The sequence below is a fragment of the Ictidomys tridecemlineatus genome, chromosome 5, assembly GCF_052094955.1.
Source record: "Ictidomys tridecemlineatus isolate mIctTri1 chromosome 5, mIctTri1.hap1, whole genome shotgun sequence".
Classification (NCBI taxonomy): Eukaryota; Metazoa; Chordata; class Mammalia; order Rodentia; family Sciuridae; genus Ictidomys; species Ictidomys tridecemlineatus.
Genome location: NC_135481.1, coordinates 173795231 through 173811189, shown reverse-complemented (window position 1 = coordinate 173811189; position 15959 = coordinate 173795231). Strand labels below are relative to the sequence as shown.

General features: G+C 41.2%; 1 protein-coding gene across 1 annotated transcript in view; it reads right to left on the bottom strand.

The window, feature by feature from the left end:
- Window positions 1-9071: 9071 nt before the first annotated feature.
- Window positions 9072-15959, bottom strand: part of LOC144364820 (signal-regulatory protein beta-1-like) — a 28058-nt gene continuing 21170 nt past the window's right edge. Inside the window, exons 5-6 of the mRNA XM_078051548.1 lie at window positions 12052-12166; window positions 9072-11449 (exon numbers count right to left, since the gene is read on the bottom strand). Of these exons, the coding sequence (XP_077907674.1) occupies window positions 12054-12166 (113 nt within the window). The 3' untranslated portion in view covers window positions 9072-11449; window positions 12052-12053. The remainder of the gene's footprint in view (window positions 11450-12051; window positions 12167-15959) is intronic.

Below are 15959 nucleotides of genomic sequence, written 5' to 3'. Positions count from 1 at the left end.
GGACCGGTAGTCAGTGATGGGTATGATCCAATTGCAGTGATACCAACCTAAGACAGGAGGCTGATACCTAGAGGTCAGATCATCTGATGATGGGTAAGGACCACATGTTGAATAGGACAACCTAACAGGCATGGTCCCTAAGCCACATTGCTTGTTGTTTAATTAATCAGAAGAGGGGAGATGCTGAGAGCCATAGCCAAGTAGGAATGACGCATGGCAATTTCCTTGTCAGCCTACCCAATGTTGCTTAGAGGGAGGACTCTCCATTGTGGAAATGGTCTTGCCTTGGACCCAGGTCATTTTCAGTGACATTGCATGAATATTTGAGAAAGGTGACCCTGCTCAAGGACCAGGGTGGATCCGGGTTTAGGGTGGATCTGGGTTTAGGGTGGATCCTGCTGGGAATAGGGCATATCCTGCTGCCTCAGGTGCCCTCTCCTTGAGTTCCTGTTGAGTTTTCACGGGATTCAGAGAGTATTTGGTATGCAGAGCCCGGTGTAGTGTGTGGATTTTTCCCAGAACGTGCGTGTAGAGTGCCGGTGAGAGTTCGGGAATAAAGAGTTGCTATTGGAATCTACAAGGCTTTTGTGGTGGCTCGGTTATGTTGTGCCCAGCCAGACTGCAGCACTGGGAATCACCTTGCAACAGGGCAGAAACCTCTCCTGGTTCTCACAGGTGGCATTATGGAACAAAATCTGCATGCCAAGAGAGGATGGGAACAGATATGGCCACGTTCTGCCTCCATTTCTGACTTCACTTCTGCCTCCTTCAGGGCCACAAAACTGGAGGCACGCCTTACCCCAGGCCCAAAAAAATATTGGGGCTCTACAGTATATGCAGGAGGAGGAGTTAGCGTTGCAGGCCTTGAAGTCATCACAGCCGACCATGGTGAATCTCACTATTACCAGCCAGCTCCACCCAGACAGTAGTTTTATGACCAGCCATGGTAATAGATGTCACCCCTCAAATGGGACCACAGCAAGTTCCTACTGGAATCTGTGGGCCATTTCCCCAAGGAACCATAGGCCTAATTTGGGTATGAAATAATTTTAAAGAGGAAATTCAAGTAATGCCAGGAGTTATTGATTCAGATTTTATAGATAATCTAACAGTCAGTGTGAAATCAGAACATGCCATTCGGCTGTCTACTAAAGATGTGGTGGCACAGTTAGTGCTTTTACCTTGCTGTTCTGCAGGCAGTCCACTTAAGATCTCAACTTCTGTGCTCCTGGACAGAATGTACTGGGCTCAATTAATCCAGGAGGACCACCCCCTACTAGAACTTACAATCAACCATAAAAAATTTCGAGGTGTCCTAGATACTGGGACAGATAAATCTGTTTTATCTCGCTGATTTTGACAAAAAAAAATGGCCTTACATAATGCACCTGCCAATTTAGAAGGCATAGGACAGATCTTGCAACCTACCCAGAGTGCTCAGTATCTTCACTGGGAAGACCAAGATGGTAATACTGGAATTGTTAAGCCTTATGTTTTGGACACATTACCAGTAAATTTATGGGGTAGAGATATTTTAAGCATCTTAGGATTATTATTAGTAACTCCAAATTCTTTCATGTCATTTGAGGGATTTAATTAAGGATCTACTCCTAGGAAAATTGAGAGAAACTTACAGGATGAGTACTTACCTATGACCCAATCTCCTTGATAGACATTAATTAATTAAATTTTTGGTAGAGGCCTTGACCTTTTTCCCAACCCAAAATACAGCAAAAAAAAAAAATTAACTGGCTCACAGAAGACCCAATCTGGGTTAGTCAGTGACCCCTAACAGGGAAAAAATTTAAAATAGTCCATCTGTTAGTTGAGGAACAGCTTCAAGCTGGTCATTTAGATCCTAGGCTCAGCCCTTGGAACACAAATTACAAAGATGGCTTTGTAATTAAGAGAAAATCTGGTAATTGGAGACTATTACAAGACCTTAAATCTATTAATTGGACCATAGAGTCCATGGGAGTGTTACAATCTGGGCTTCTTTATCCTACAGCTATTTCTTTAGATTTTTATTTGATAGTAGATTTAAAAGATTGTTTCTTCTCTATACTTTGCACCCAGATGACTGTAAAAAGTTTGCCTTTAGTGTTCCAGCAATTAATTGTAAAGAACCAGTTAAAAGATATTTCTGGAAAGTACTGCCTCAGAAAATGTGTAACAGTCCTACACTATGTCAAAATTTTGTGGCACAGGCTATCATGCCTGTGAGGGAAAAATTCCCTGATGCATATATTATTCATTTTATGGATAACATACATTTAGCTAATGATTATTCAGATGTACTTTAAAATTATTTTTCCAGTTAGAGACTTCATGCACAGCAATGAGATTGTGCATTGCACCTCAAAGGGTGCAAAGGACATCTACTTTTCAATATCTAGGTCATGTGACTGAAGGATATACAATCCATCCTCAAAACTTACAAATAAGACTCAATGAGCTGCACACCCTTAAAGATTTTTAAAAATTATTAGGTGATATTAATTGGTTGAGGCCATCTTTAAAGCTAACTACCTCAGGTTTAAGTCCTGTATTCCAGATATTACAGGGAGCTTCTTCTCCAACTTCTCCTCATCAGCTCACAGCAGAGGTGAGAACAGCTTTGAGGAAAGTTGAAATTGCTATTAAAAATACTCAGCTTAATAGAATTAATACTTAAGAGCCTATGCGTTTATTGATATTTCCAACTGCTTATGCTCCAACAGGGGCAATATGGCAAACATTGGGAGTTATTGAATGGATTCATTTAGCCCACTCTCCTCAAAACTCATTAACACTTTTTCATGATTTTATTGCTCATTTAGTGATAAAGGGCAGAACAAGAGTCTTATAGCTAGTTGGATCAGAACCTAATATTATAATCACTCCTTTGTCTGCTCAACAGAATGATTGGCTCTTTCAAACTTCTAATGTTTGGCAAGTAGCTTTTGCTAATTTCCCTGGTAGATATAAAGTCATTATCCTTGTGATAAAATTATTCCATTTGCATTGGTAATGCCATTCACATCCAAGGATTGTAAGTGTACAATCCATAAATGGTGCACTGACAGTATTCACTGATGATGCAAGCTCAGGTAAAGCAGGTTTATATAGTCATGCTCATACAGAGGTAATACAAACCTTACATGCATCTGCCAATGAGAAGAACTACAAGCTCTCATTTGTGCTTTAAGTCATTTTCAAATGAGCCCATCAATATTTATTCTGACAGCTTATATGCAGCTGGAGTTACAAAAAGTATTGAAACTTCAGTTATTGGGTAGACATCATCACAAGAGTTATTCAGTTTGTTCCATACTCTACAAAGGAGGGTGCCAATGTGAAAGCACCCATGTTATATAGGCCACATAAAGGCCCACACTAATCTTCCAGGGCCTCTGACATCATGTAATGATAAGATTGATAAATTGCTTACTATTTGTCAAATGCCTTTGTATGACTGTGCACAAGCTTCTTTGCATCATCAAAATGCTTCTAGCTCACATAAAAAAATAATATAACTAGAGAAAAAACTTGTCAAATTGTACATTACTGCCTGCAGTGTGTTATACACACTCCATTTTACCATCTGGAGAAAATACCTATGGATTAAAAGAAAATAAATTATGGCAAATGGATGGAATTCACATTCCTCAATTTGGTAAACAATCTCATGTACATGTAATTGTAGATATTAATTCTGGATTTATCTTTGCTAGAGCCTGTGCGAAAGAAAATACTCAACATGTTTTTTTCTCATTGTTTACCTGCCTTTGCAGTATTAGGATGTCCTTTAGATTAAAGCTGATAATGCACCAGCTTATGTAAGTTATTGCAGACTCAAAACCTTAGATCAGTTACTAAAAAGTGATTTTCTCATAACAAACCAGTCATCCCAGCAGAACGTACTTGAATTCTTTATTGTCCTAACCATTCTGCGATAGAAATTGGCACCTTCTCTAAGTGGATGGATTGTCTATGTTTCCATAGACATAAGGTGTCTAGAAATAGTGGGTATATTTTGGACTGGTCTCCTAAAATTGACAAAAGGCAATTACACAAGGGTACTGCCATGACTCTTGGAGAATTTGTTAGCAACATCTTGACCTTCAGCCAAGTGGCATTCAGAAAGAAATCTGGTGCTTAATTGCTGCCTCAGAATTCTTACATTTTACTGACAAACCTTTACCAGAATTTGTAGGAAAAAAACGTAAGGAAGGTTTTTGTTATAGCTTACAGGCCTGTGTTCAATCTCCTTACATTTTAATTACTGGAAATGTAAAAGTTAAAAGAAAAGACGCTAGATATTTTGTAACATGTCATAAATATAATTTAACTAACTGAATCACCAGATATAATAGAGGAAAGGAAACACTGATACTTCATTAGCCCTCTTTTGTCTTATTGCCAGCTAATGTTTTAGAGCCATGGTATGCTGATTCCAGTTTTCAAATATTACAACAAATACATGCCCAGCTAGCCAGACCTAAATGTGCATTTGAACTCCTAATAGTGGGAGTTGTTACCTTGGTTTTCTTTATGGCTTCAACAGTTACAGCTTTGGTGGCCATATCTCAAAATATTCAACATGCAAACTTTCTTACTAATTTGGCTCAGAATACTTCCAAGGTTCTTCATAATCAAATAAATATTGATGAAAGGATTGAGACTGAGCTAAATGCCTTACAGGCTGCTGTTATAAATATTGGTAATGAATTTTCAGCTTTGAAATTCAAGGAAATACTTAAATGTCACAGTAGCTATAAGTATGTGTGTATTATAGCTGCCAAATTCAATGCTTCCCAATGAGATTTGGAGGTTAAAAACCATTTGTTGGGTATTTGGCAAAATAATAATAACAGCTTGGGTCTTTTGGAGGTCCATCATCATACTCAACATATACAAAAAAGTAAGATTGATTTTTCAGATCCTACTTCTTTAGCTGATCAAATACTTAAAGAATTGAATGGCTTTAACCCTGGAAACATTATTAAACATTCTGCATGGATTAGACTCTGTGTCCTCTATTCTGTACCATTGATCTACCGATCTCTTTTGTTGCCAATACCATGCTGTTTTTGTTACTATTGCTCTGTAGTATAGGTTAAGGTCTGGTATAGTGATGCCACCTGCTTCAATCTTCCTGGTAAGGATTGCTTTAGCTACTCTGTGTCTCTTAGTTTTTCCAAATGAATTTCATGATTGCTTTTTCTACTTCTATGAGGAATGTCATTGGGATTTTGATCAGAATTGCACTAAATCTATATAGTGCTTTTGGTAGTATGTTCATTTTGATAATATTAATTCTGCCTATCCAAGAGCAAGGTAGATCTTTCCATCTTCTAAGGTCTTCTTTGATCTCTTTCTTTAGGGTTTTGTAGTTTTCATTGTACAGATCTTTTACCCCTTTCATTAAGTTGATTTCCAAGTATTTTATTTTTTTTTCAGGCTATTGCAAATGAGATAGTTTTCCTCCTTTCCCTTTCTGAGTATTTGTCACTGTTATACAGAAATGCCTTTGATTTATGGGTGTTGATTTTATATCCTGCTACTTTGCTTAATTCTTTTACTAGTTCTAGAAGTTCATTCAGCTTTTTGGGTCTGCTAAATTTGGAATTATATTGTCAGCCATAGTGCTAATTTAATTTCTTCTTTTCCTGTACATATCCCTTTAATTTCTTTTGCTCTCTAATTGCTCTGGCCAGTGTTTCAAGAACTATGTTAAATAGAAGTGGTGAAAGAGGGCATACCTATCTTGTTCCAGTTTTAGAGGGAATGCCTTCATTTTTTTTCCCCATTTAGAATGATATTGGCCTGGGACTTAGCGTAGATAGCCTTTATAATGTTGGGATATGTTCCTGTAATCTCTAGTTTTTCCTAGGATTTTGAACATGTAGGGGTGCTGTATTTTGTCAAATACTTTTTTGCGTCTATTGAGATGATCACATAATTCTTATCTTTGAGTGATGTGATGGATTACATTTATGGATTTCCGTATGTTGAACAAACCTTGCATCCCTGGAGTGACTCCACTTGATCATGGTACACTACCTTTTTGATATGTTTTTGCATTTAATTGGCCAGAATTTTATTGAGAATTTTTGCATTTATATTCATTTTAGAGATATTGGTCTGAAGTTTTCTTTCTTTGATGTGTCTTGGCCTGGTTTTGGAATCAGGGTGATATTGGCCCCAGAGAATGAGTTTGAATGTGCTGCCTCTTTTTCTATTTCCTAAAATAAATGGAAGAGTATTGGTATTAGTTCTTCTTTAAAGGTCTTTAAAGTTGAAAGTAGCAGGATATAAAATTAGTCTTCTTTAAATTCTTTCTTTAAAGTCCTTCTTTTTAAAAAAGCCCAGGAATGTAGAACTATAGAACTCTTCCTTGTATCCATCCACTCCTGGGCTTTTCTTGGTTGGTAGGCTTCTGATGGTGTTTTCTATTTCATCACTTGATGTTGATCTTTTTAAATTGTGTATTTCCTCCTGATTCGAACCGGGTAAATCGTATGACTTAAGAAATTTGTCAATGCCTTCAATATCTTCTACTTATTGGGTTATAAATTTTCCAAATAATTTCTATCTATCTTCTGTATTTCTGTAGTATCTGTTGTGATATTACCTTTTTATCATATATGCTGTTAATTTGAGTTTTCTCTCTCCTTCTCTTCCTTAGCATAGCTAAGGGTCTGTCTGTTTTATTTATTTTTTCAAAGAACCAACTTTTGTTTAGTCAATTTTTTCAATTGTTTCTTTTCTTTCAATTTCATTGATTTCACTTCTAATTTTAATTATCGCCTGCCATCTACTGCTTTGGTGTTGATTTGTTCTTCTTTTTCTAGGGCTTTGAGATGAAAAGTGAGGTCATTTATTTCTTGACTTTTTCTTCTTTTAAGGTATGAATTCCATGCAGTAAACTTTTTTTTTAGAACTGTTTTCATAGTGTCCCAGAGATTTCGATATGTTGTGTCACTGTTCTCATTCACCTCTAAGAATTTTTTAATCTCCTCCTTGATTTCTTCTGCAACCCATTGTTCATTCAATAGCATATTGTTTAGTCTCCAGGTGTTGGAGTTGTTTTTATTTGTTATTTTGTCATTGATTTCCAACTTCATTCCATTATGATCTTATAAATGGCAGGGTAGTATTTCTACTTTTTTATATTTTCTAAAAGTTGCTTTGTGGCATATAATGTGGTCTATTTTAGAGAAGTATTTATGTGCTGCTGAGAAGAAAGTGTATCCACTAGATGCAAGTTAAAATATTCTATATATGTCAGTAGTGTCAAAGTTATTAATTGTACTATTGAGATCTATATTTCTTTATTCAACTTTTATTTGGAAGGTCTATTCAGTGGTGAGAGAGGAATCTTAAAGTCAGCCATTTTTGTTTTTTGTTTTCTCTTCATGGAATATTTTTTGAAGGATTTTTTGTGTTGTGGTCAATTTGACTCTTGAACTTGAGAAGAATTTGTTTAATAAACACATCTGCTCCATTGTTTGGGAAATATATACTTATGTTTGTTATGTCTTGCTGGTGTATGTTCCCTTGAGCAGTATGTAATGTTCTTCTTTATCCCTTTTGATTAATGTTTGCTCAAAGTCTACTGTATGTGATTAGAGATTGGACACCCCTGCTTACTTCAGCAGTCCTTGTGAGTGGTATGATTTTTCCCAACCTTTCATCTTCAGTCTATGTATGTAATTTCCTATCACATGAGTCTCCTCAAGCCAGCATATTGTTAGGTCTTTTTTTAAAAAATCCAATCTGCTAGTCTAAGTCTTTTGATTGGTGAGTTTAAGCCATTAACACTCAGGGTTATTATTGAGACATGGTTTGTATTCCCAGCCATATTTGTTTATTTTTTGTTATTTAACTTGACTTGATTTTCTTCTTTGATTATTTTTTCCTTTTAGGGTACTACCTCCCTCTGCTGATTTTCATTGTTGGTTTTTGTTTTCTTTTCATGGAATATTTTTGAAGGATATTTTGTAGTGCCAGTTTTCTAGCTACAAATTCTTTTAATTTTTGTTTATCACAGATGGTTTTTATTTAATCATCAACTCTTAAACTTAATTTTGCTGGATACAAGATTCTTGGTTGGCATCCATTTTCTGTCAGAGTTTGATAAATGTTGTTCCAAAATCTTCTAGCTTTGAGTTCTGGATTGAAAAATCTGCAGTTACCCTAATTGGTTTTCCCCTATGTGTAAACTGATTCCATTCTCTGGAGGCTTTTAAAATTCTCTCATTATTCTGTATGTTGGTCCTTTTTATTATAATGTGTGTTGGTGTGAATATGTTATGATTTTGTAAAATTGGCATCCTTGAATTTGGATTTCCAATTCATTCTTTATGTTTGGAAAGTTTTGGGGTATTATTTCATTGAATAGATGTTTCATTCTTTGTTTTGGACCTCTATGCCTTCCTCTATCCCCATAACTCTTTAATTTGGTCTTTTTTATGTTATCTCATATTTCTTGAATATTCTGCTTGTGGTATTTTTCCCTTTATCCCTGTGTAGTCTACATTCTTTTTAAGATTATATATTTTGTCTTCGTTGTCTGATGTTCTATCTTCCAAGTGGTCTACTTTGGTTGGTGATGTTTTCATTTGAGTTTTTAATTTAATTTATTGTTTCCTTCATTTTAATGATTTCTTTGGGGTGTTTTGTTTGTTTGTTTGTTTGTTTTAGAAACTCTATTTCCCTATTGAGGTGATCTTTCACTTCCTATATTTCTTTTTGTAGCTCCTTGTTGAAGTGATCTTTCATATTTGCTCTCTTATATCTTCCTTGAGTTCATAGAACATTTTAACCATGTACATTCTGAACTCCTTCTCTGTCTTTTCTTCTGCTGTGGCTGCCAATGATTCTAATAATGTGGTCTTTTGATTTCTTTGGGGCACTTTCTTCTCTTGTTTTTTCATGTTGTTCATGTGTCTTCCCTTACAGCTCCATGGGTCCAGAGTGTTATTGTTTTTATCTTATAGGTTTGAGGCACTCTTATAGGGTTCCAAGAGCTATCCTTTGTGGGAAAGGACAATGTTAACAGATCCCAATATCAACAACATACCAACTATGAACAATTTGTTGTTATTAACATGTTTACAGCTTGGTCGCAATGTACAGAAATGTTGGATGAAATTTTATATATAATGCAATCAGTAGTTTTATAAAAGGGTTTACAGTTTCTGACTGTGGACCATGAGCTGGGGGCAGGGCATAGGATGATATGCTGAGGAGATAGGATGTGAGGATATAGAGTTAATATATCTTAGGAGGTGTGAAAGAGAAATCTAATGAAGTTGTTTAGTAGCAAGAGAATAGACAGGAAGTAATTTAGGGTAAAAAGTACATGGGAAAGACAGTAGAATACATAAAACAAACACACATATATTTAGAAAAATATAGGATGTTAAAATCTTAAAATTTGGCAGAGGAAAGAAAAAAAGTGGGGGTGGGCACATACAACACTTCTATATTATATTATTCAGGTGACCAAGTCCTAAAAATTCTATTTCATGCAAAGTTCTTATTTTCACATATGTTGAGGATGTGAGGGTGAGAAGATACAAGGGTAGACTAAAAGGAGAAAAAAAATACTTGAAGGAAGAAACCAGGATTGTTTCTAGTTTTAAAGATCCATATCTTTTCTGTTTCTCTTGTCATCCAATAGGTGGGCTCATCTGTTGAAGCTGTTGTCTCTAGTCTCAGGATGGTGGAGATTACCAGGAAGGGAAGGCTGGTCCTAGTGCAGGGTGACTGGAAGCAGAGAGTGGCACCTGCCAGTCCCTGCAGGGAGACTGCACCCCATGTGTCTCTTTTGGGGACCGCTCAGATGACTTGAGCCCCAGTACTATCTCCCTCTCTTGCCTGGAGGTTTCCCAGTTCCTGGTCTCTCTATTAGGCTCCAAACTTTAGCCCTGTCTTTCTCTTCCTTAGCAGTTTCTCTTCCAATTGAGGAGCCTCTCACATGAGGGACTCCCACAAGCGGTGGCCTGGTCACACTGTGCACCTGTGTTGGGCAGCTGCTTTGTTGAGTTACCATCACTGGGGAAGGGGGAAGTTGGAAACCTGGTACCTGGCCACTGGAGATCCGACCTGGGAGCTGCCCCACCTAATATGGCAAGAATCTTGAGCCAAGATGGAGGCAGTCTGGTTCCAGCACAGGGGTGTCTGGTGGGGTGGGGAGAGCCAGGCAATGGCTTGTGCTGTGTGTAGATAGGAGGGGAGTGATCTGTGTGGGAGCAGAACAAAATCTGGGAGATCTGAAGATGTATTGATAGGTGATTCTGCTAAGGCGTTAGGGCCCTGAATTGGCTAGAACTTTAGACTTTGCGTGTGGGGAGCCAGGAGTCCTGCTCGAACACTGGGCACCCTGCTTGAACACTGAGCCCCAGAGCCCTGTGTGCAGGGTCACAGCTCTGATGATTTCTCCAGAGAGCAGCTGCTTAGGGGTCTTCTAACACTCTCAGAGATGCAGTATTCTGACTAGGTGAGATCTGGATCACAGAGCAACACAAAATGCTGCCTCCTCTGACTCACTATCTTCCTCCTCTTCTGATTTCCATTTTTGAGACTGCTCTATTTCTAGTCTTCAGATAAGAGTTAGCTGGGCCATGGATCTGCTCCTACCAGCTGTGGACTGCTACCGGAAGAGCCAGGCCCTAGAAGCAGGGGAGACCCACCAGGGAGCCTGGAGCTTGAAATGGGATTGGGGCTGAAGTTCTAGGTGAAGTTGTTGGGCAGCCTCTGACCCCTGGCCTCTGAGGGAGGCTTTTCCAGATCATTATTTTTCACGGTCAGTATGGAGATGGCTTCCCAGACTTTCAGTTTGGAAGGTGACTTTTACAATCCTGCTCTTCATGGAGAGCAATGACGGCCTTTAACCTGGACAATTCTGATGTTCATAAGTGCTAAGGTAGAAAAACACTCAGGTGAAGGAGAACCTTTTTTGCCTTTTTTCCCTGGGTTTGAAGCATAGGACACTTAGGTAAAGAGGACACAGAATAATTTTTCTTATGAAGCCAGAATGAGTTTCCTTTGAGGAGCTCAACAAGGCTGGAGAGGAGGGGTAGGCAGGCAAAAATAAGAATGACTCTTGAGAGTGAGGACTTTGGGTCTTGATGGCCAAGTCTAAGGCAATGAGGAGGGTCATCCTGACGTGTTTGGATGGGACTTGCTTGTCATATTCTGAAGAGGGGTCATGAGTTACTACCCAGAGGCAGGTCCCAAGGCCATGTTCAGAACCATGAGTGCAGACTCGGCCATGGAGCATCAAGGGTTGGGCAGAGGAGCATCAGTGGCCTGTGGGCTGGTGGATGTCCTGGGAGGAGGCATTTGGAACAGCATCTACAGAGGCATCTCCACAGCTCCTTCACTCAGGCTGAGCATCACGGTGCAGTAAGAAGGTGGCAGAAACTGAGAGACCCAGGCAGCCTGAATGAGGAAGGATCTGTGGAAACATGTCCACATTCAATTATCTGCTCACCATTCAAGAGAGTTTCCTGAGATCAATGATGTACGCAGATGACTTTCCTGGGACACTTGTCTTAAGTAAACCAAGCCTCAAGATAGGACTCTTACCTCAGCCTCTCCCAATTCCTGACACCTTTTCCCTTTCCTCACAATGAAAGTCAGAGGGAAAGCATCCCTGCGAGCACCCCATCTAGAACTTCTCAACGTTGCTCCAAATGGTAGGACCTTCCTGTCCATGGAGGCCCAGCAGTTGACTATTGGACTAGTCTAGGGGTGGTCTCCAAGGCCACACCAAATCTGCTGACCCTCATTGCACCATTTCAGCTCATCCTGTCTGGAGCCCTTAGGACTCAGTGGACATCCACTGCCAACGTTTAACTCCTCATCTCCTGAACACCTCACACACATCCTGGGAGCTGGGACCCCACAAAGTTTCCTGAGACCCTGAGGGTGCTGAGGGGTGTGTGCCTGGTTCTCTAGACCCACTGACTCTGCAGCTGTGCACAGGTGGGCTGCACTCCCCCTGGCCCTGCCCCCTCTGCAGCAGCCTGTACTCCACCCTCCCTCCTGGGGACTTACAGTCAGGACTTCTGCTTCCTGTGGATGTAGAGGGCAGAGAAACTGACTCCTAGAAGGATCTTGGGGCCAAGGAACAGGCCTATGAGGTAGGAAGCAAGAGTAGACTTCGCTGCTCCTGAAAATCAAGGGAAAAGGGGGCGCCATTAGGAGGACTCCAATGCATCCATTCTCAGGAGCCTGCACTTGCCCCAGGTGAGGCTACCTGGGCCCAACAAAATTGTGAGGTTTTAGCATACATCCCCTGTCCTGGCTGCCCTGGTCAAGCCTGGGGCAGAAACCTGGTCAAGAGGCTCCTTATTCCGTTCACCCAGCCTCAGCTCCCAGAGTGTCCTCCTGGAGGGACGGTGAAAACATGAGCGCCATGCACACTGCCCACCCGCCATGGAGATTCCTACCTGATCCTCACCATCTCATGGAGGGCGAGCACCATCTCCTCCTGTTATGGAGACTGAGGCCTGGGGAGCTTAGGGAGAGTCATGGCTTAGAGGAATCCAGGCCCAGAGAAGCTCCTCCCTGGAGTCCTTTATGGTGAAACCTAAGATCATGTTTTTTGTACCAAGACAATGTCCGTGTCTTCGTGCCAAGGAACCAGTTTTCAATGGGGCATGCACATGAAGGGCGAGTCATTTCATGGTGACAGAGGAGAGCCAGGCTGCCTGCTCAGTATCATGGGTGTGTGAATGACCCTGTGCCTCAGAACCTCGGGGACCCTGCTAAGAAGGTGTAAGATGAACTAATAAAATTCTGGCTGAAAAACACTTTCATGGGTCAAGAAAATGTTTCTCCTATGTGTGAGGGACCAAAATATCCAAAGGGCAGACCACCCCTCCAGTGCTGTGTCACCTGAAGTCTTTCTGTTGGACACACAAAGCCATCTCCAGAGAAGCAGACCTGTGGAGTCTTGTCCTTGTCACTATGGGCCATTTTCCTCTAAAATGATGCTAACAACAATGGAAATATTTTTTGTAAATAAAGAAATCCTTCCAGGTCCATAGGAAGGAGTGGACACTGCTGCCCTGCTGGGGGCCATGGTTCTCAGCTGAGTGCTGCTCTGGGGCTCCCCCTCAGTGGAGGAGAGCTGCACTCCTGCCCCCTCCTCCCTCTAGAAGGCACCAGCATCAGAGCCTGCCTGAGCAGGGAGTGGAAGGCCCCTCTCCTCCAGTGAAAGCAGCTCTGGGGTTCCTCTGGCTTCTGTGGGGACAGCTGAGATGCTTCTGCAGGTGGGAGGGACCCTGATGTTGATCCTGAGAACATTCCAGGAATCTCCCTGATCCCCTATGTCCATCACAGAGGGCACTTCCTATGGACACCCAGCTCAAGGAGAGTTCTGGGAATCAGACTCTACACTGAGAGTTTGAACCTGGGACCCATCAGCTGCCTGGTAACATGGCCCCAGTGCTGGGGGTCAGTGGCACCTGGGCAGGCACTGGCCTGTGATGAGGGGCCCTTGTTCACTCTTTCACCAGAAGTGAAGTGGTTTGTCCTCAGAAAGGGAATTCTTGACATCTGGTGCTTGAACATAAATTAGGAAATGGTTGGTATTAGGCTCTGGCATTGGAGGGCTATTTCTGGGCATCAGTTCCTTTGGGGAAAGACAATGAGAAGCTAAACGTGAGAAGCTAAAGCTGTCCACAGTCACAGCAGGATGGCTGCCAATTAACTCTGCTCCAAAGACATCCAGTGCCATCTTCCACGTCCCATCCCAACAAAAATACCTCTCCTGCATCATGTAATCCTCACTGTATCCCAGAAAGGAGAAATGCTATGATTCCAGAGAGAATCTGGGATGCACCAGGATACATGTCCCATGGGCTGGCCCTCAGGATGCAGTTTTCATGCTGGTGTCCAGGTGTGTCACAGGAAACTGGGAGAGTCTCAGACCAATAACTGAAGCCTCCTCCCACAGAAGCAATAAAAGAGGATCCATATGAAACCCAAGGAAGCAGAATAAAGGAAATAATAAAGAAAAGAGTCAAAATGCAATATAATGGAACACAGGGAATTAATAGAGAAGATCATTGAAACACAAAGTTGGTACCTTTAAAAGATCAATAAAATTGAAAATGCTCTTGCACTGATGATGATGATGATGATGATGATGATGATGATGATGATAGAGAGAAAGGACACACTCACATCAAGATTAAACAGGGTGCAGGGTGTATTTGTAGAGATTCTGCAGATTTTAGACTTAAATCTGCAGTTATAAAGGTGACACTATTCACAAAATAGACTAAAACTGCTTCAAGAAGCTCAAGGTACCCCAATGCACCCAAAATGAAATCTAGCACATGAATGGTCTTAAACTGCTTAGGAAAGACATCATTTTTAAATTGTAGGGAAAGGCTTCCTGATGCCCAGTGGTTTCATAAGGAAATTTTACCATGCACTGAAGGATGAATTGAAACCAATGTTGGTGCAGAGAAAAGAGCAATAAAAGGAATTTTGAAAAATTTGAATACATACTCCAATTATTTTTAATGATTAGAGAAAATTATCATTATTGTTATGAACTGGGACAAAGCTGTTGGATTTGTAGAAAAATGTCCTTCATCATTCGACCATTCCAGCTGTGGACTCCACTGGCACTGGTGTGCATTGGTAACTAAGTGATTATTGGATGGGATTAGACAGCCTCCATATATCTCCTACCATGAGGGAAATTGTCTCTCACCTCCAATCATTACTCTTCCTACAAGAAGGGACAGGGATAAATCAGTGGCCCAGTGTTGACCCAGCACATGAGGCCCATGGTAGGGCATGCTGGAAGGAACCTGGACCTTGAAAGAGTCTGTAGGAGTCCAGACCTGCTCCTGTCGTCACACAGGGAAATCATGCACATGGGGCTACAGAATGGGGTCTCCAGACCGCTGTGGGTCTTTGGGACAATATTCATGGGAGAGGGAACACTTTTTTAATTAGCAAAAATTTGCTCTATACCTGTTGTTGGCCCTGACCGCAGTGACTTTAGATTTGCCTACAGCAGTTTAGATAGTTTTCATGTGTCAGGGCAGGAAGCCATCAGCAATGCTCCCATTGCTCTCCAGGGTTGTCCTAGTTTCCCTTTCTGTAAACTCCTAACACACAGGTAGTTGGAGCATCAAAGGAGAATATACACAAGCAGAAATTTGCATGTTGTGATGAGGTTTTGAGGGTCGTCACTTCAATAGGTCTGTGACCACAAATCAGGAGGAAATCAAGACCCCTGTGGAGACCGCTCAAGGTCACCTACGGGCCTGGTCCAAACAGTCTCCACCTCCCCAGGGAGTCCTTTCCAGATTTCCCCTAGAGGAGCCAGAGTCTGTGTGGTGAGGACACAGATGTGCAGTAAAATTCTGATATTGAATGGAGGCTGGAGAGACTCTGAGGGAAAAGAAGAGAGCAATTGGTATGTGGAGAGACAAGAGGCAGGACGGTAGGACAGGACGGTTCCCCTCCCTCCCTTTCTTCTTTAATGTCTGTTTGTGTCAGAAGATCCATGGGGAGAGATGAACCAAGGTTTTGACGGTGGGGACTCTTGGGGTGAGGACGGGGGTTTGAGGTGATTGTAAGGCTCTAATACATATTTGTAGACTTGAGAATTATTCTATAATGAATAAGAATACTACATTTAGCACTAAAAATCCCCAACAAATACAAGACAGAAAAGACACAGTCACCTGGAGTGCAGACCCCCCCCCCAGGGAGATATGTTTTTCATTTTGGTCCTGGAAGTTGAACCCAGTGGTGCTGATCCACACAACCGCATCCTCAGCCCTTTTTAATATTTCTTTAGAGACAGGGCCTCGAGGGGTTGATCATGGCCTCACTAAGTTGCAGGTGCTGACCTGGAGTTCACCTTCCTCTTGCCTCAGCCTTCTGAGCTGCTCAGATTAGACACTGGCCCTCCCCAGGGAGGGGTCTGTACC